Source organism: Furipterus horrens, unplaced genomic scaffold, assembly GCF_987537825.1.
Source record: "Furipterus horrens unplaced genomic scaffold, mFurHor1.1.pri manual_scaffold_5, whole genome shotgun sequence".
In the NCBI taxonomy this organism is placed as follows: domain Eukaryota; kingdom Metazoa; phylum Chordata; class Mammalia; order Chiroptera; family Furipteridae; genus Furipterus; species Furipterus horrens.
In genome coordinates, this window is record NW_028327175.1 from 164,840,846 (window position 1) to 164,860,535 (window position 19,690).

The 19,690-nt window shown below is 37.1% G+C and overlaps 1 protein-coding gene across 2 annotated transcripts in view; it reads left to right on the top strand.

The window, feature by feature from the left end:
• Window positions 1-19,690, top strand: part of SAMD8 (sterile alpha motif domain containing 8) — a 61,822-nt gene that overhangs the window by 17,760 nt on the left and 24,372 nt on the right. For both annotated transcript variants that reach the window (XM_090278253.1, XM_090278254.1), the window contains exon 2: window positions 15,566-16,158. In XM_090278253.1, coding sequence (XP_090134379.1) covers window positions 15,566-16,158 — 593 coding nt within the window. The remainder of the gene's footprint in view (window positions 1-15,565; window positions 16,159-19,690) is intronic.

The window sequence follows — 19,690 nt, forward strand, 5'->3', positions numbered from 1 at the left end:
GTGGAGGATATTAATTGCTCATATTGTAATTTTCTACAGGTGCCACCTCCTTAGTGCCAAGTAGAGGTTCATGTTTCCTAGTCTAGTAGCTAAGAGGGTGTGCAGGAACCTCATTATTATTCCTCTTCGTGGAGGAAGTGGGAGGATAGGGGATGTGTGCTTGGCCTCCTTACCACCGGGCACCAGTGCGCAGTGGTGTTAGTTCTGACTCTCCACCAGGACTTCTCTGACAGCATCTCAGCAAGGTGTGCGGAGGGGGGGCCATATCGGTGCTCAGTGGGGTCCAGGCTTCCCTGATGGTCTCCACTAACACCATGTTAAGAGATGGGGAGAGACTTGTTACTGCTGGGCAGTTATGACCAACTGCTCCCTACTTGGCTTTCTCTTATATCACCCAGTGGTAAGGGAGAGGAGAGAGATGGCCTAGTTACAGCCTGACAAAGTTAGAAATCTAGACTTTCCACTCAGCCTTTGCTAGTGGAGGTGGGGCAACAGTTTTTTCTATAATGTCTAGCTGGAATAGAGCAGTTATTGTTTAAAAGGTTTTTCTTACTGGGCTACCTCTTTTCTGGTCCTTTGCCTAGAGAAAACAGGCTTTTTCTTGGGACTTTGTGTACCTTTTGGATTTTCCAATATCCACTCTGTGACATTTGTGGCAAAATAAACAAACAAAAACACGCGGACAGTCCTGGTTGGAGTAGCTCAGTTGTTTAGGCGTTGTCCTGCAAACTGAAGGGTTGCAGGGTTGATTTCTGGTCAGGAAGGGTTTGGTCCCCAGTTGGGGCACATACGAAAGGCAACCACCCAATTGATGTTTCTGTCTCACATTGATGTTTCTCTCCCTCTCTTTATCCCTCCTTTCCTCTCACTTTTTCTCTTAAAAAAAACAAACAAAACAAAACAAAACAAAAACTTTTACCCTGACAACTCACTATTGTGTTCTTTTCCTTCTGTTCCAAGGTGCCTAGCTAGTCTACCTTCCTGTCTTCCCATTTCAGTCATTTTATATTTGTTTTATATGATGCCCAAGGAGTAACAAGGAAAAATATGTTTACTCCTTTTTCCCACAAGCAGACGTTCACATAATGCTGTTTTGTTAAATGTACCTGTCATAAAGTTTTAAGAGTTCAAACAGTGGTGTCTTTTCATCCACTGTAGTATTTCCTTCATCCTGTGTGTACTTTTTGGAAGCCGTTTCCTTCATTCACTCTGTTATTCCTTTAAATTCTAGCTCCAAACCTCACTGTTTATTTTAAGCTCTTCTGGCAATTATTCTTATGTCTCTATCTCTATACACAGTTTCACCCCTCCCTTAAGACTTAGCTCGAATGTCTTTTCCAAGTTCTCTTCTCTGATCTTACCAACTGGAAATAACCTTTCCTTGCCAAAACCCTTAATCTTCCAGTTTTTAAAACAAATTACAAAAGTAAAAATTCTATTAGTGTTGTTTTGAAGATTAAGCTAGTGTATATAAAGAACTAGCAGCTGTAATTTCTTTTACCTTTTAAAAAAATCTCTTTAATATCCCTTTCTAGACTGTAAAATAATTGGAGGTAGGATCTGTTTTGGATTTAGCTAAGTAAATGTCACTTTGTCTAGTGCAATATCCTTCACATTATGTGCACAGTGAATATTTAATAGGTAAATAAATGTAACACGAGGGCATCTGAAGACTGTCAATAGGAAATGCCTTAGTATCTGACACCTGTGTATCACAGACAATAAATGAGGCTGAACAGTGCAAACTTCTGATTCAAAAAGCCTTCATTAATAGACAGTTTCATTAATGTAATCTTTATCTATTATAATTGAAAATTGTTGATAAATTCCTTTGCTGATAACTAGAAAATATGTAATTGTGAGATTTGATCCGTACCGAAGTACAAGAGTCCTTAGTTCGTGTGAGTGGTGTGGTGTAGTGAATAAGAACATGGACTTTGAAATGAGATTGCCTGGGTTGAAAACTTGTCTGTACTAGTTACTAGTACAAGTTCATCTTGGGCAAGTTACTTAACCCATCTGTTTCAGTTATCTCATCAGTAATATAAGGAAGATAATTGTACTTTATATAGTTGTTGTAAAGAGTTAAGGATTGTTTGAGCATTCAAGTAAAACACATAGAATAGTTCCTGGCACTTTGCAAATGTCTTAAGTATTAGCTAATCTAATCATTACTTGTTACTTCCTGAAAATGCACTGAACATAGTTCAGAATTTAAGGAGTGTGTGTTACGATATATATTTTTAAAGCAACAGCACTCTGCAGACATCAAATATCTTATACCTGCACATTCTGCCCCTTATATTCCTACACCAGGAGGTATTGATTGAATACCTGATAATCCTTGTTACCTCATTGTCCTTGTCATACAAAAGTTAAATGAGTCCATTTGGAATTTTTCAGCTCAGAAAAGATTAACTAGTTCACCCCCAAGGAAGAATATGTACTCTTCTTCCTTTGAAGGATATAACAGATCTATTAGTTTTGCTTGAATATGCTTTCCCATTTAGTGCAATTAACTCTTCCTACCTGATATAACCTTTATTTTGTCTTCATGAACAAATTAGACTGACTAACATTGCCTGTGTTATTTTTAATCTTAAATTTAATTCTTTTTATTTTAAAATTATTTTAGTTGCAGATTTATTCTTGTTTTAATGCTCTACTTGTCCCTAGTTGGAAATCCTATGTTAGGCCTCCAAGTAGGGTTTTAATGTTTTGTAGAACGTAAATTTATTTTTTATTTTTTTCAATACAGGTGATATTTAATATTAATTAGCTTCACGTGTACAGCATAGTGTTTAGACATTTATATGAATTTAAAAAGTGATTTCCCCCAATAAGTCTAGTGCCTCCATCACCATACATAGTTATTATCACATTATTAAATGTAATCCCTATGCTGCACTTTACCTCCCTGTAGCTATTTTGTAACTGCCAATTTGTACTGCTTAATCCTTTCATTTTTTTCCACCTAGCCCACTAATCCTCCTCCTACCTGGCAGCCATCAGTTTGTTCTCTGTACCTATGAGTTTATTTCTGTTTTGTCTGTTCACTTATTTTATTTTTTAGATTCCACATATAAGTGAAATCATCTGGTAATTTGTCTTTCTCTGTCTGATATCATATAATCATATAGGTCCATCCATATTATCATAACTGGTAAGATTTTACTCTTTCTTTTTTTCTGGCTAAGAAACAGTCTCTTTTTTTTTTTTGCTGAGAAACAGTCCTGTGTGTGTGTGTGTGTGTGTGTGTGTATCACATCTTTTTTATTCATTCATTTATCTACGGACACTTAGGTTGCTTCCATATCTAGGCAATAGTAAATATTGCTGCATTGAACATAAGGATGCAAGTCTTTTCAAATTAGTGTTTTGGGTTTCTTTGGATAAATACCCAGAAGTGGGATTGCTGGGTTCTTCTTTGTCTCTTCTTAATAGCCTTTATTTTAAAGTCTGTCTTGTCTGATGAAAATAAAGTAATTATTGATCGTTATATAGTTATCACTATTTTATTATTCTGTTTTTTGGGTTTCTTTTTTTTCCTTCTTAAAGAAGTCCTTTTAACATTTCTTGTAATACTGGTTTGGTGGTAAGGAATTTCTTTAGCTTTTTCTTGTCTGGGAAACTCTTATCACTCCTTTGATTAAAATACAGAATACTCTTGGTTGTAGGTCCTTGCTTTTCATCACTTTGAATGTTTTGTGCCAGTCCCTTCTGGCTTGAAATGTTTCTGTTGAAAAATCAGCTGACAGTGTTATGGGACTTCCCTTGTAGATAACTCATTCTCTTGCTGCTCTTTTGTCTTTAACCTTTGAAATTTTAACTATGATGTGTCTTGTTGTGGGCCTCTTTGGATTCATCTTGTTTGGGACTCTGCACTTTCTGAACTTGTGTGTCTATTTCCTTTGCCCGGGTAGGGAAATTTGTAGTCATTATTTCTTCAAATAGGTTCTCAATCCCTTGTTCTCTCTTTTCCTTATGGTACCCCTATGATGTGAATGTTGTTACCCTTGATGTTGTCCCAGAGGTTTCTTAAACTATTCTCATTTTTTAAATTCTAACCCTAACCCTCTTTCTTGCGCTGGTGTTCCAGGCTGGCGTGTCCAGTGTGGGAAAGAGACCCCTTGCTTCTCAGGGAGGACCTTTGCAGCTGCTATATCCCTCCAGATTCTCAGCAACCACACATGGGTATAGGGCCATCCCTTTTTGAATCTCCACCCTTTCTACCACTCTTCCTATGACTTCTATATATCCTTAGTTATAAGACTTCTCTTCAGCTATTCAGGTTAACTGTTCTATAACTTAGTTGTAAATCCAATTTCATCCTGGAGGAGGGGAGTGAAACTTTCACCTACTCTGCTGCTATCTTGGATCTCTTATTTTTATTTTATTGTTTTGTTTTTCGATTACAGTTTATACTTAATATTTTATATTAGTTTCAGGTGTGCAGCCTAGTAGTTAAACAATTATATACTTTGTAAAGTGGTCCCCCCAATATTTTAAGTACCCACCAGGCACCGTACATACTTATTAAAATATTGACTATAGCCCTGGCTGTTGTGGCTCAATAGATTGAGCTCCAGCCTATGAACCAAAGGGTCGCAAGCTTGATTCCTAGTCAGTGCACATGCCTGGTTGTGGGCTAGGTCCCCAGTTGGGGGCACACAAGAGGCAACCACACAATGATGTTTCTCTCCCTTTCTATCTCCCTCCCTTCCCCTCTTTTAAAAAATAAAGAAATAATCTTTTAAAATATTGACTATATTTCCTATGCTGCACTTTACATCCCCGTGACCACTGTATTTTGTTACTACTGATCTGTACTTCTTGATTCCTTCACCTTTTTCACCCAGCTTCCCAGCCCCTCTGGCAACCACCAGTATGTTCTCAGTATCTGTGAGTATTTTGTTTGTTCATTTATTCTGTTCTTCAGATTCTACATGTAAGTGAAATCATTTGGTATTTGTCTTTCTTTGACTTCTTTACTTAACATAATACCCTCTAGGTCCTTCCATGCTGTCGCAAATGGTAAGATTTTGTTCTTTGTGATGGCCTCCTCTTAAAAAATTTTTTTTTTATCCTGACCCAAGGACATTTGTTTCATTGCTTTTAGAGAGAGAGAAAGGGAGAGAGAAAGATTGATGTGAGAGAGAAACAATTGATTGCCTCCTGTACGCACCTGGACCAGGGATCATCCTGGGGATTGAACCCGCAACCTAGGTGTGCCCTGGCTGGGAATAGAACCCACAATGTTTGGTATTGGATGACGCTCCGACCAACTGAGCCACACTGGCCAGGGCCTGTTTTATTTTTTAATGATTCTGTTTGGAAGAGGATTAGGAAACTGAGTTATTAAATTAGTTTGGTTGCCACTTCCTTTTTGCACATTATTTAATAATACTTATTGAGAACTTATTATTTGCTAATCATATAGGCCTTAGTGATCTTCTTAGTAATCCCTATTGTCTTCTCTAAAAGTACAACAAAATATTCTAACAAAAACCCAGTAAGTTCTCATGCTACTTTAGGTGCTAGATACTTTTTTCCTAGATATATTCTCATTTTCTTTTTCCTGCCTCCCCTTTTTTTCATTCGTAGTATGGCATTTGTTTACTTTCTTATTCTTGATACTGTTGAACCTATGTAATAGATAAAATGGCCAGATCACAGCCATTTTGTTTGTTATTAATGGTACATTTCATTACTCAAGTCTTTCCGTTGACACAATGTGCTTGGTTGAGAAAAAAATAGTTGTAGAACTTATTGAAATAAAGCATGTCATTCATTCCAAAGGTAATGCAAGAACATACATATTTAATGAGAAGAGGAGATAAAAAGCATAGTCCACTTAATTAATTTCCCAGAAAATGCAAGGAAACGACATAAAGTTACTTTGCCTTACCTATAACTGAATCAGAGTGTGGACTTAATGAGAACTTGGAAGCCTTTAATTTGCATACTTCACTGGCTTTGAAAGATGGTGACTTGAAGGGCCTCTACTGCTATATTCAATCAGGGTTCAATTGCAAGAGAGAAACTACTCTAGGCTCTGGGCTGGACTGGTTGGTAGGCTTGTAGAACAAGATTTGAACTGGTGTGTCAGAGGAGTGCTACTTTGCCACAGTCCGCAAAGGTATTAGGGTGTTAGAAGGCCAGTGTAAAACCATTAATTTAAGAACATACCATCTCCACCCTGTCTTGGTAGCTCAGTTGGTTAGAGTATCATCCTGTTTTGCCAAGGTTGGGGGTTCAATCCAGGGTCAGGACGCAGACAACGATCAACTAGTGAATGTATAAATAAGTGGAACAGCAAATCGATGTTTCTCTCTCTCCCCCTCTTCCCCCTCCCTTGCCCTCTCTCTCTCTAAAAATCAATACCAAAAAAACCCCACACCATCTCAACAACAAAAAACAAACAACCCAATTCAAAAATGGGCAAAGGACTTGTATCGACATTTCTCAAAAGAAGATAAACAGTTGTCCGATAAACACATGAAAAGGTGTTCAGTATCACTAATCATTATGGAAATCAAATCAAAACCACAATGAGATACTACTTCATACAAGTTATAATGACTATTATTAAAACAACAGCAATAGCCCTGGCTGGTGTGGTCAGTGGATTGAGTGCTAGCCTGTAAACCAAGGGGTTGCTGGTTCGATTCCTGGTCAGAGCACATGCTGGGTTTTGGACCAGGTCCCCAGTTGGGGGTGCATGTGGGGCAACCAATTGATATAGCTCTAGAACATTGATGTTTCTCTCCTTCTCTTTCTCCCTCCCTCACCCTCTCCCTAAAAATAAATTAAAAAAAAATTAAAAATAACAACAATAAAGAAAAAATAACAAGGTGAGATTGTTGGCAAGGATGTAGAAAAATTAGAACACTTGTGCATTGCTTCTGGGACTAACTGTAAAATGGTGCTGCTGCTTTGAAAATGATATAGTGATTCCTGAAAAAATTAGACAATTGCTAAATGACCCAGCAATTTCATTTATGGTTATATACCCAAAAGAAGTGAAAGCAAGACTCAAAGTAACCCAGATGCCCATTGATGGAAGAATGGATAAACGAAATATGATTTATACATACAATATGATATTATTCAGCCTTAAAAAGGAAGGAAATTCTCTCACATGCTACAATGTGATATCTCTCAAACCCTCTCTCAGCAGCCGTCCGTCTCTCGAGACGATGGTGTAGCTTCTTAAGAGTCTATCTGTACCGCCGAGAATGGCTGTGCAGTCCGACTCGGGAGTGACACGGTATCTGTTTCCTCCCGTGTTGAATCGACATCTTGCGATGACGCTGGAGTGTCCTCTCCAGTGAAGCTGAAGCTACAGAGCCTGGGCAGGGTGATATGGAGGGTCTGCTGTTGCCCATGCAGCAGACCCCCCCTCTCTTCGCAGCTGAAGGGTCCAAGGGAAAGACGGAGTCAATACAGCTTGGCTTCAGGTGCGCCGCAGGAGTTGCCGGTGTTGACTACAACGTCAAACCGCCTTAGGGACTCCGGCTCCGGATTTTCTGTCGGGGTTTACTCCCTTAGCCTTTCCCCTGAAGAGGTATGCCGCAAGGCAGCGGAGGTTTTTTGGAGTCAGAGTTTTCCTTCTCTGATGTGCCCTGACTGGAAGATCGAACCAGCGACACTTAGCTCGCAGGCCGACGCTCAATCCACTGAGCCAAACCAGCCAGGGCTAAGTGCCAATTCATCATATTTGTCAGATTCAGAGTTAGTGGTGATTCATAGCTGTCATAGGTAATGCTCCTTTAAGTCATGCCTCATTTCCAGTAGTGGTCAGATTGCCCTGACCAGTGGTTGTTCAGTCAGCAGAGGTAGGGTGGGGCAAGCAAATAGCTTCAACAAGATAGAATAGGAAAGGGTTTGTTGATAGTCATTATCTCCTTTTGCAATTCTGGGCTGATGATGCTTAGTTTGTTAAACCTAAGAACATACAGTACTTACAGTTTTAATATGGTAGAACACAACTTGAGTTATTTATATTGTTGTGAAGAGATTTGAGTTCCTCTAATGCAGCAGTTCTCAACCTGTGGGTCGCAACCCCTTTGGGGGTTGAACGACCCTTTCACAGGGGTCGCCTAAGACCATCGGAGAACACATATATAATTACATATTGTTTTTTGTGATTAATCACTATGCTTTAATTATGTTCAACTTGTAACAATGAAAATACATCCTGCATATCAGATATTTACATTATGATTCATAACAGTAGCAAAATGACAGTTAATGAAGTAGCAACGAAAATAATTTTATGGTTGGGGGTCACCACAACATGAAGAACTGTATTAAAGGGTCATGGCATTAGGAAGGTTGAGAACCATTGCTCTAATGGGACATTAGAAAAACAGTTATACTAATTTTAAGGAATACCATATTTAAAGTTCTTATGTTTATTATAAGCTTTTTCATTTTATTAAGTATGAAAATGAGAACATCATAGGAAATATACTGAGCTCTTTTACTCTTAGGCTGCTGAAATCTCTAATTAGTATGAACTAATTTGGGAAGAAAAGAAAGAAATTTGCCAGTAAATAAAAGAGTTGATGTGCTAAAAATTGCATTAAAAAAAATACTTTTAAAAAATTTCTAACCATGGTCCACCCAAAAGATAAGATATCTTCTGTTCAACTTTGTTCAGAAGAGTCAGCTGCTTTTGTTTATCCATTATCTGTGGCTTGGAACTGAGTTTGATTAATGATTCTGCCTGAGTACACTATATTCTCAGTGCTTTGATAATATTGACCTTTTATAATTAAGTAATTTCTTAATTGCTTATATTTCAGAATAAGCTTTTAAAAATTTTATCACAAGTTGAAATGTTTTCTTTATACATACAAATTAAGATTTTGGACAAGTACCCAGCTATGCATGCAATGCTTTTAAAAGTGGATCAAACTTTAATGATGTACCTGGGAGTTACTTGTTTTTGATGCAGCTTTCTGCTTCTAGAAATCTAACCTCAGGCACTGCAGTATATCTGTAATAGTAATAAAATTGTGAACAATTGCCAACAATGGGGAGATGGGCAAATTTTATTATTGTATAGTCATACAATGGAATGTCCTTCTCGCGGGATAATTTAATACCATTAGACAGGACTCATGCAGTCGTCGTCGGCAGCCGTCCGTCTCGAGAGACGATGGTGTAGCTTCTTAAGAGCTGAAGCTACAGAGCCTGGGCAGGGTGATATGGAGGGTCTGCTGTTGCCCATGCAGCAGACCCCCCCTCTCTTCGCAGCTGAAGGGTCCAAGGGAAAGACGGAGTCAATACAGCTTGGCTTCAGGTGCGCCGCAGGAGTTGCCGGTGTTGACTACAACGTCAAACCGCCTTAGGGACTCCGGCTCCGGATTTTCTGTCGGGGTTTACTCCCTTAGCCTTTCCCCTGAAGAGGTATGCCGCAAGGCAGCGGAGGTTTTTTGGAGTCAGAGTTTTCCTTCTCTGATGTGCCCTGACTGGAAGATCGAACCAGCGACACTTAGCTCGCAGGCCGACGCTCAATCCACTGAGCCAAACCAGCCGTAATGTTAAATTAAATGACACAATTTTTTAATGGCATGATGTCTAATTATAGGACATTTTGTGAGAATTTATATATAACAAATTGCAAACTAATTCTTCGGGGGTAATTTTAAATGTTTTTCAATGAATATATATTGCTTCTATGTATTTTTTTATTATAGAAATATATTGAGTGATTTATACAATGCAGAAGTTTGTAAACTATAAATCACGAAAGTTTGTTAGTCCCTTACACAGACAAATGAAGTCCAGTTTTACCAGTTTGCTTTTTGATAGATTTTGCTTTTTGTGTCATGTAAGAAATCTTTACCTAGCCTAAGGTCAGAAAGAATTTCTCCTATATTTTCTTCTAGAAGTTTTCTATTTTTAGGTTTTACATTAGGTCTGTGATCTATTTTGAGTTAATTTTGATGTGATGAGAGGTTTAGATTGTTGCTTTTTACATATGGATATCCATTTGTCCCAGTACCACTTGATGAAAAGAATATCCTTTCTCCAGTGTATTGCCTTTGCATGTTTGTAGAAAATGAGATATTCATATACATGTAGGTCCATTTCTTGATTCTGTTCTCTTCTATTGATTTGTTTATCTTAGCCAGTACTACTTTATCTTGATTAGGGTAGTGTGATAGAATTCTAAAATGTCCTTCATGGGAGGAGCCTATAAATGTGGTAGGCTGTCACTCCGGTGATTAGGTTACCTTATCTGCTACAGTTGACTAAGAAAGGGAGATTGTCCTCAGTGGACCTGACTTAATCAAGCAAGTGCTTGAAAAGGACTGGGTTTTTCCTGGAGAAAAAGATTCCAAGTACAAGGGGATTCAGTACAGGAAAAGTTGCTGGTTTTCAGAATAAAAGAAGGCAAGAAACCTGGGTGGTCACTAATTTTATGGTAACATGTTGCAATACTGTATAAGATAGCTAGCTGTCTGATATGATAAATCTTGAAATCAGCTAATTTTATTCTTTTTCGTAGTTGTTTTGGGGATTCTGGGTCTTTTGCATTTCCATATGAACTTTTGAAATACATCCATGTGCTGCAAAATGACAGTTTTGGTCAGCCACTGTGGTTTCATAACATTATAATGGAGCTGAAAAATTCTGGTCGCCTAGATTGTAGCTGTCATCACGTTGTAGTGCAACAGTTGTGTTGCTGGTGTAAACAAATCCACTTTCCTGCTAGTCATACAAAAGGATAGCACATACAATGTACAGTACATAGTAGTTGATAATAAACAGCTATGTTACTGGGTTTATGTATTTGCTATACTTTTAATCATTATCTTATAAAAATGTTTGCTGCAAAACAAGATGCCATGTTACACTGGCAGCAGCCTCATATATTTCTTGTTTATATCTCTTGATTGCCTCATTTTCTTTTGCGCATGATTTAATCTCATGTTTTATAAATTTAGTGTGGCATGCCTATACAATATTTATAAAGTCTACATACAGTAGTGTACAGTAATGTCCTAGGCCTTCACATTCATTCACTCAGTCACTCACTGACTCACCCAGAGCAACTTTCAGTCCTCTGAGCTCCATTAATAATTTAGTGTCCTATACAGTTGTCCCATTTTTTAATCTTTTATACCATATCTTTCCTATGTTTAGGTATACAAATACATACAGTTGTATTACGGTTGCCTGAAGTATTCGGTACAGATTTGTACTCTAGGAGGAATAGGTTATAGTACCACATAACGTAGATGTGTAGTAGGCTGTACCATCTAGGATTATGTAAATAAGTACACTATGATGTTTGCACAACAATGAAATCGCCTAATAATGCATTTCTCAGAATGTATCCCATCATTAAATAACACATGACTATAAGTTTATCAATAGCTAGAAAAAACCTGTTGGGATTTTGATTGGAATTGCATTGAATCTATAGGTAAAATTTAGGAAGAATTGACATCTTAACAGTATTGAGTCTTGACCCACTCATCTCTCACTATAGATTTTTAATTTCTCTTAGCAGTTTTATAGTTTTTAGTATGAAGGTCTTTCCCATATTTGGTCAGATTTATCCTTGAGTATTTCATATTTTTGATGCTATTGTTAATGGTATTGTGTTATTAATTTTATTTTTAATTGTTTATTGCTAGTATATAGAAGTACAGTTAATTTTTGTTTGTTGATATTATAGCCAGCAATCTTGCTAAACTAACTACTTCAAGTAGCTTTTTTGGTATAAATTTCATTGAATATTCTACATGAATGATCATATTGTCTGCAAATACAGTTTTACTTCTTCCTTTCTAATCTGTATGCCTTTTATTTCTTCTTGCCTTATTCTACTGGCCAGAACATCCAGTGTTTTATAGAAATGTTGAGAGCAGACAGCCTTACCTTGTTTCTGATTTAGAGAGAAAGCATTCAGCCTTTCATCATTAAGAATGATATTAGCTATAGGTTTTTCAGAGATACTATGTACACTTTATGAAGTTTATGAAGTTTCTCTATTCCTAGATTTCTGAGGGTTTTTATAAGGAATGAATATTGGATTTTGTCCAATGTTTTTTTTTTTGTGTGCGTGTTTTTGAAATGATCGTGTGGTTTCTCAGTTTTAGCTTGTTAATACAGTAAATTGTAATTTTCAAGTGTTAAACTAACTTTGCATTTGTGGGATAAACACCTCTTGGTTATGATGTATTAACCTTTTTAAATATCGTTGGATTTGACTTGCTTAGATTTGTTTAAAATTTCTGCATCTATGTTCTCGAGGGAGTATCAGGCTATAGTTTTATTTTCTTTAGTGTCTTTGTCTGGTTTTGGTATCAGGGTAATACTGGCCTCATAGAATGAACTCAAAATATTCCCTCTTTTTCTGAAAGAATGTTATTTTAATAGTCCATTTCCCCCAAATTTTGTGCTACTATTGACATGTTTTTACTAATGTATTTTTTCATATACATGTAGCTACCATTTCTAGAGGTCTCCAATGCTTTGTGTAGAGTCCTGTTTTCATTTCCAGTAGTCCGGGTCTGCTAGTGATAAAACTGGCTTTTGTGAGTCTAAAAGATGTACTTATTTTACTTTTGTTTTTGAAAGATATTTCACTGGGCATAGAAAATGGTTAACTGCTTTTTCCTTTCAGTACTTGAAAGACGTTTCTCTGTCTTCTATCTTGCGTTGTTCCTGGTGAGAATCTACTATCATTCTAATCTTCCTATGTACATAATATGTATTTCTCTTTTTGCTTTTAAGATGTTCTCATTGTCACTGGTTTTGTGCAATTTGATTATGATATGCCTGCGTCTAGTTTTTTTTCTTTGTGTTTATATTTGGAGTTTATTAAACTTTTTGGGTATGCGTGTTTATAGTTTTCACTAAATTTGGAAAATTGGCCATTGTTATTTCAAATGTTTTTCAGTCCCCTCCCCTTATCCTTTGGGGATTACAATTATACCTCTTTTAGGCTGTTTGAAGTTAATATAGCATAAATATTAAACTGACCCTAAAGCCTTCTGCCAATATTTAATATACCTCTTCAATGCAGGCTTTGGCAGTGTTTAGCTAAATATGGGCCCCTAACTATATGCAGTAGCATACAATTAAAGGACATGCCCTAACCTGATGAGGCGCAACAGTGGAATGCGTCATGTTTTTAGGGCATTGCCACAGCAGGTTCACAGACTTCCAGGAGACTTCCTGTATGATAATTCATTTTCTAGCTGCTAAAACACTACCATCAAAGTCTGTTTGTTAGGCCTGACTGAGGGTATAAATAACTGGTGATATAAGACAGAAAAATAGTGAAAGGGAAGATCATTTTGAGCAGTTTATAATACGAACTGTACGGAGAATAATGCTACAAGGATGGGAGTGACTTGGAACCCATGGGTGGTAAGTTGTTGGAGAAAGGGGAAAGGTAGCCAAATAGAAATAAAATGACAGAATTTGGGCCTTGTTTTGTATGAAATGAGCTTCTCAAATTTGCTACATCGTACCTGCTGCACAGTTTGTGGCTTGTGCTTGTTGGATATTTAAGGATGAAGTACTTTATTCAGAGTATACCTTGGGGAAAAGATATGTATGTAGTGGGTAGGATGAAACCATCTGACTATGTATATGAACTAAAACATAGTGAAATCATATATTAATGGAATCTTAAATACTTATATAATGAATGATATGCATCAGTGTGTATAAATTCTATGTGTTAAAGTGAATAAATAATAATTCTTTCACCTTTGGGATGGTGATTATGTGCTATAGCTAAAAAAAGAGTTGATGAGGAGTTTCTTGTAGCTCTCCAGTATATAAGAATTAGACGGCCTTTTAAAACATGTGGATAACTTAAAGATGGAGGTGCTTGTTAATTTTCTAAGACCGAAAAGTTATTGTTTATTAATATTAAAAGCTCTGTTTGGAAACAAAATATGATTTTAAGGCTTCCAAGAACTAAGGTTGCTTTTTAGTAATTAAGAAATACATATTTAATGAGAGTATTTCTTGCTTGTTGAATATTTTTGATGGTTTAAGTGGTGCTTGTGTAGTTAAGTATCTGCCTTTTTCAAGTGATTATGTCCTTATGGCAAGAGTTTGTGTGGGTAGGGAGAGAATGAAGAACAGTAGCAACTTTTTACTTTCCTCAGCATAAGAAAGCACAGAAGCTTTTTCATAGCCCCAAATGGAAGTTATAAGGGAATGGCAAACACCAAAATCAGGAATTATTACATCTGGAAGGAGAGGAAGGGGATGTTATCAGGGAAGGACATTCACTTGTATTGATGTTTTGTTTTGCTTTTAAAAGCAAATGTTTTAAATAAAAATTAACATATGTAAAGAAAAGTATAGATCATAAGTATCTAGCTTGATGAATTTTCACAAAATGAACATACTTGTAAACTAATACCAAGATTGAGAAGCAGAACATTTGTATTGGTTCTGTTTGATCTTTTTTACAGGCTGTGTAGTGAGCACATGGGTGTTTGTTGTATTATTCCTTATTATTTTTTGAAGTAGTTTAAAGTTTGCCTAATATGTTTTATAAAAATTATCTCAGAAGGGAATACAGTTTTGAGATATCTGGAAAATATCAGAAAACCCATAGACTTCTGTAGTTGAGAAAGTACTTCAGGGAAATAGTTTTTTTACATGTAGGCCTTTATCTTCCATGTATATGATAAAGTTTATAAATCTGATACTGGCCCAATTTACTGAAAGTTTTAAAATGGAAAAAACATAACACTGTGTTGGATCAAAGTAGTAAAAATTATTTGTACCTTTTGGAACAGTACATTATTAATTAGCCTTTTATAATTTGCAATATAAGACTGGGTCCTCATATTTATAGGTATATTGAAATGACAGTTTTGTGTTAAAATTTTTATCAATAATATCTCAATGATAGGTTAAGAAAATTCCTTGTTCAGTTTTTCAATGGAACATTCAAAGTACAGAAAGAACTGAGCTAATAAGATATTTGTAGATATTTATATCTAGTTTAAAAGCTTTACATCTGTTACAGAAATTGTTATTTGTATAGTATGTAGAAATATGCTTACTCTAAGGGGTTTCCTGAAATTAATTATCTGTCTGCTTTTGTGGTATTGTTTTTTCTTTTTTTAGGCGAGGGGGAGATACTTATTCCATAAACATAAAGATTTCTGAGATTTTATTTTTACATGTAACAAATTTTTCTGTATATCTCATTTTATGAAAAATATTAAAATGGGATCTTTTTCCCCATTATTCTCAATAGTAGGCATTAACTAATTAAGTTATTGCTGCTAGCTATGGTGTAGAAAAGCCATTTGGAAAAGAATGTCTCATAAAAACGTTTGGTTATTAGCCCTCTTTCTGCTATTGGGGTTATATGCATAAAATTATTAGAATGTTGATTGAAACCTCATTATTGAATAACATTAATTTTTTACTCTCTTCTAAAGATCAATAGGGCAACATGGATAAATTACTGTTTCTGGTATGTTTATGTTTATTTGGGCTTCAAAGGAGTTGTTAGGACACACTGAAATTTTTGTTTTGTTTTTCTGTTTTCCCGTGACAGACAGTGGAGGGGGAAATGGCTGGTCCTGATCAACTCTGCATTCGCAGATGGACTACCAAGCATGTAGCTGTTTGGCTGAAGGATGAAGGCTTCTTTGAATATGTGGACATATTGTGCAATAAGCACCGACTTGATGGAATCACATTGCTAACGTTGACTGAATATGACCTCCGGTCTCCTCCTCTGGAAATCAAAGTCTTAGGGGACATTAAAAGGTTAATGCTTTCTGTCCGAAAATTACAGAAAATACATATTGATGTTTTAGAAGAGATGGGATACAACAGTGACAGTCCCATGAGTTCCATGACCCCTTTCATCAGTGCTCTTCAGAACGCAGAGTGGCTGTGTAATGGGGAGCCTCCGCATGACTGCGATGGACCCATTGCTGATTTGAATTCTGATCAGTACCAGTACATGAATGGTAAAAACAAACATTTGGTGCGAAGATTGGACCCAGAGTACTGGAAGACCATATTGAGTTGTATATATGTTTTTATAGTATTTGGCTTTACATCTTTCGTTATGGTTATAGTCCACGAGCGAGTGCCTGACATGCAGACCTATCCACCACTCCCAGATATATTCTTAGACAGGTAAGTTTTGTTTTTGTTGCCAAGTTTGTTGAAGATTGCTATAACCACAGTGATAAAAGCATATTATGATAACTATGTTGTTTGTTGTTGCTTTGGTTGATGTATACTTTCTATTTGCTTTATCTGCTAGTATAGAAAGATATGCTTTGAAATTGCCTCTTTCTCTTAAATTAGACCTTTATCCTATGTGAGTAGGAAAAACCACTGTTTGATTTATTTTTCTATAACTATATTATAGCTCCTTGGGCCCTTCACATTTTTAAAGGGGTTTCTCAAGAATGTCGTTTGTAATAAATTGTATTTTGTTATTTTTTCCTAATGATGATTGGAGTTCTACTTTTACAAAAATACAGGGAATTCTCCTGTATCACCAAATAAATTGGAATTATCACAAATAGTAGGAACCGATTTATTGATAGTATTCTGTTGTTTTTATGAAATACCCAGTGCATTAAAAAAGAATATAGTCTATGTATTTGAAAATTGAGACTAGAATAAACCTCAAAACTGTTAGTTTTTATATTTGTGATTTTTAAAAGTCTTTTTAAAATTCGTAGTGGTTTTTTTGTGTATTTTTATAAAATGTTTTCGCCTTCTGAAAATGCCTTATAGTATTTGGGGTTTTTTTAATTGTATTTTTTTCCATTACCATTTATACCCCTTATATCTTCTTACACCTCCACAAGTATGTTTTTAATAACAAAATGGATTAAAATGTCCACTTTAAGATGGCAGAATGACATACGTATCACATTTTGTCCCCTCTCAAACCCCAACTAAAAGCATAGTAAAGAGGTTATTTTTTAAGTATATTTTATTGTTTATGTTGTTACAGTAGCCCCAATTTTTTTCCCTTTTGCTCCCCTCTGCCCAGTACCCCCTTTCCCTCCAGCAATCCCACCCCCCTTAGTTCATGTCCGTGGGTCGTGCATATAAGTTCGTTGACTTCACTCTTTCCTATATTATTCTTAACTTTCCCCTGTCTATTTTCTACCAACCAATTATGCTTCTTAATCCCTGCACCATTTCCCCATTTCTCCCCGTTCCCCCTCCCAGCTCATAACCCTCCAAATGCTCCCTATGCCTATGATTCTGTTCCTGTTCTGGTTTACTTAGTTGGATTTTGTTTTTATTTTTTAGATTCAGTTGTTGATAGTTGTGAGTTTGTTATCATTTTAATGTTCATAGTTTTGATCTTCTTTTTCTTAAATAAGTCCCTTGAACATTTCATATAATAATGGCTTGGTGCTAATGAACTCTTTTAGTTTTACCTTGTCTGGGAAGAAGTTAATTTGCCCTTGCATTCTAAATGATAGCTTTGCTGGATAGAGTAATCTTGGTTGTAAGTCCTTGCTTTTCATCACATTGAATACTTCTTGCCAGTCCCTTCTTGCCTGAAAAGTTTCTTTTGAGAAATCAGATGATAGTCTTATAGGCACCTCTTTGCAAGTAACTCTGCTTTTCTCTTGCTGCTTTTAAGATGCTCTCTTTATCTTTCACCTTTTGCATTTTAATGATGATGTGTCTTGGTGTGGTCCTCTTTGGGTCTAGCTTGTTTGAAACTCTCTGTACTTCCTGGACTTGTATGTCTATTTCCTTCCCCAAATTTGGGAAGTTTTTCTTCATTATTTTTTCACATAAGCTTTCAATTTCTTGCTCTTCCTTTCTCCTTCTGGCACCCCTATGATTTGGATGTTGCCACATTTAAAGTTGTCCCAGAGTTTCCTAAGCCTTTCCCTATTTTTTCCAATTCTTGTTTCCTCATCCTGTACTGGTTGACTATTTTTTTCTTCCTTATGTTCCAAGTAATTGATTTGAACCCCAATTTCCTACCCTTAACCGTTGGTTTTGCGTGGATTTTCCTTCATTTCACTTAGCATAGCCTTCACTTCTTCCCTTATGCGTTTGCTGTACTCAAGCATACCGGTCAAGCCTGTGAGCATCTTTATCACCAGTGCTTTGAACTCTGCATCTGTTAGGTTGGCTTTCTCCTCATCACTTAGTTCTCCCACTGGAACCTTGATCTGTTTCCCCTTTTGGGCCAAACTTCTCTGTCTCCTCATCTTGACAGGCTCCTATGTTTGTTTGCCTCTGTATCTTAGGTAGAGCTGTCACTCCTGTTACATTGTAAGGTGCAGATCCTAGGTATGTGTCAATATGGGCAACCATTCCACCATGTTGTGGCGCTGTATGTGGGGAAGGGGTCAGAGAGGGAACAATACTGCTTGCTCAGCACTTGCCCCTTTTCCATGCACTTCTCCTGCTTCCATAAGGGACTGGCACCTCTAACTGTTGCCCTGGCTGTCATTCCCAGAATGGGTGGGTCTCCGGATGTTCTAGGACCATGGGGGCCCTTTAAACAAGCGGACTCTGCTGAGAGACAAGCAGTTTCTTCCTCCGCCCAAACCCCCACTGGTTTCCACAGTCAGAAGCAATGAAGTTTCATTTTCCCTGGCACTGGGACCGTGAGCTGTGTGGTCTTGTCAGGAGCTGGGAACACTCCCCAGGTGTCTCTCCCCACTTTTTAAAACGTGTGACTGCTCTTTTCACCAGCCTGCCTCTGCCACCGCTACCGTATCGCGTCCTCTTCGCCCAGGCTCCGCCCCTCCTACCTGTCTGGATGAGTATTTCTTCTTTATATCTTTGTTTGTTGGACTTCCATGCAGCTTGATTTTCTGGAATTTCTGGTTGTCTCTAGTTTTGAGGTAGTTTATTCCTTCTTAGTTGTGGAGGGAGATGCAGCATGTCTGTCTAGGCCTCCATCTTGGCCGGAAGTCAATAAAGAGATTTTTAATGTTTGTTTGCTTTAAGTTGTAAGTTCACAAGTATTGGGCAGTTAGGAGAGGAGATAACAACCGCACATATTTGGAAATTTGAAAGCAGATGGATAAGTGGCAATAGCAGGCCTAAAATAACCTAATTCCGAACAGTCAGGAAAACAGAACCAAGCCAGTCTGAGTTTCAGATTTCTCAAAACTCTGGATATTGGAGGTGAAAGGGTGGTGCTAAAATAAGGAGCATCAAATGAAAGCTGTTTAAGAAGCTGTTAGATCCCTGTATCTCTTTCCCTATTCTATACAGTTCCCCAACTGTAAACAAAGACCCCAAGGAGGTAAGGAAGGAAGCATGTGGATAGCTGGTAACGAGTACTCTAGGGAGAGTAAATATAAATAGTAGGGTGCAAAAATCTGGAATTGGTAATGCACTTTAGCTTGTTTAAAGAACAGCAAGTGAAAGATGGGGAGAATAGTTGCAGATGAGGTCTGAGAGGATTCAGGAATCCAGATTGTAGAGGGACTGTTGTAGGTCTTGAACTTTCATTTTGAGTGAAAAGGGAAGCCATTGGGAAGTATTTAGGAGAAGAGTAGAGTGAACTAACTTTCATTTTAAAGGGTCCCTCTAGTTGTATTAAGAATAGCCTAGGGATGACAGTGGGGTGGGAAAAGAGGGATTAGGTAAATTATTGAATTCATCTAGACAAAAATGAGGTGGGTTGGATGGGGTTAGCAGTGGCAGAGATGGTATGAGTCAG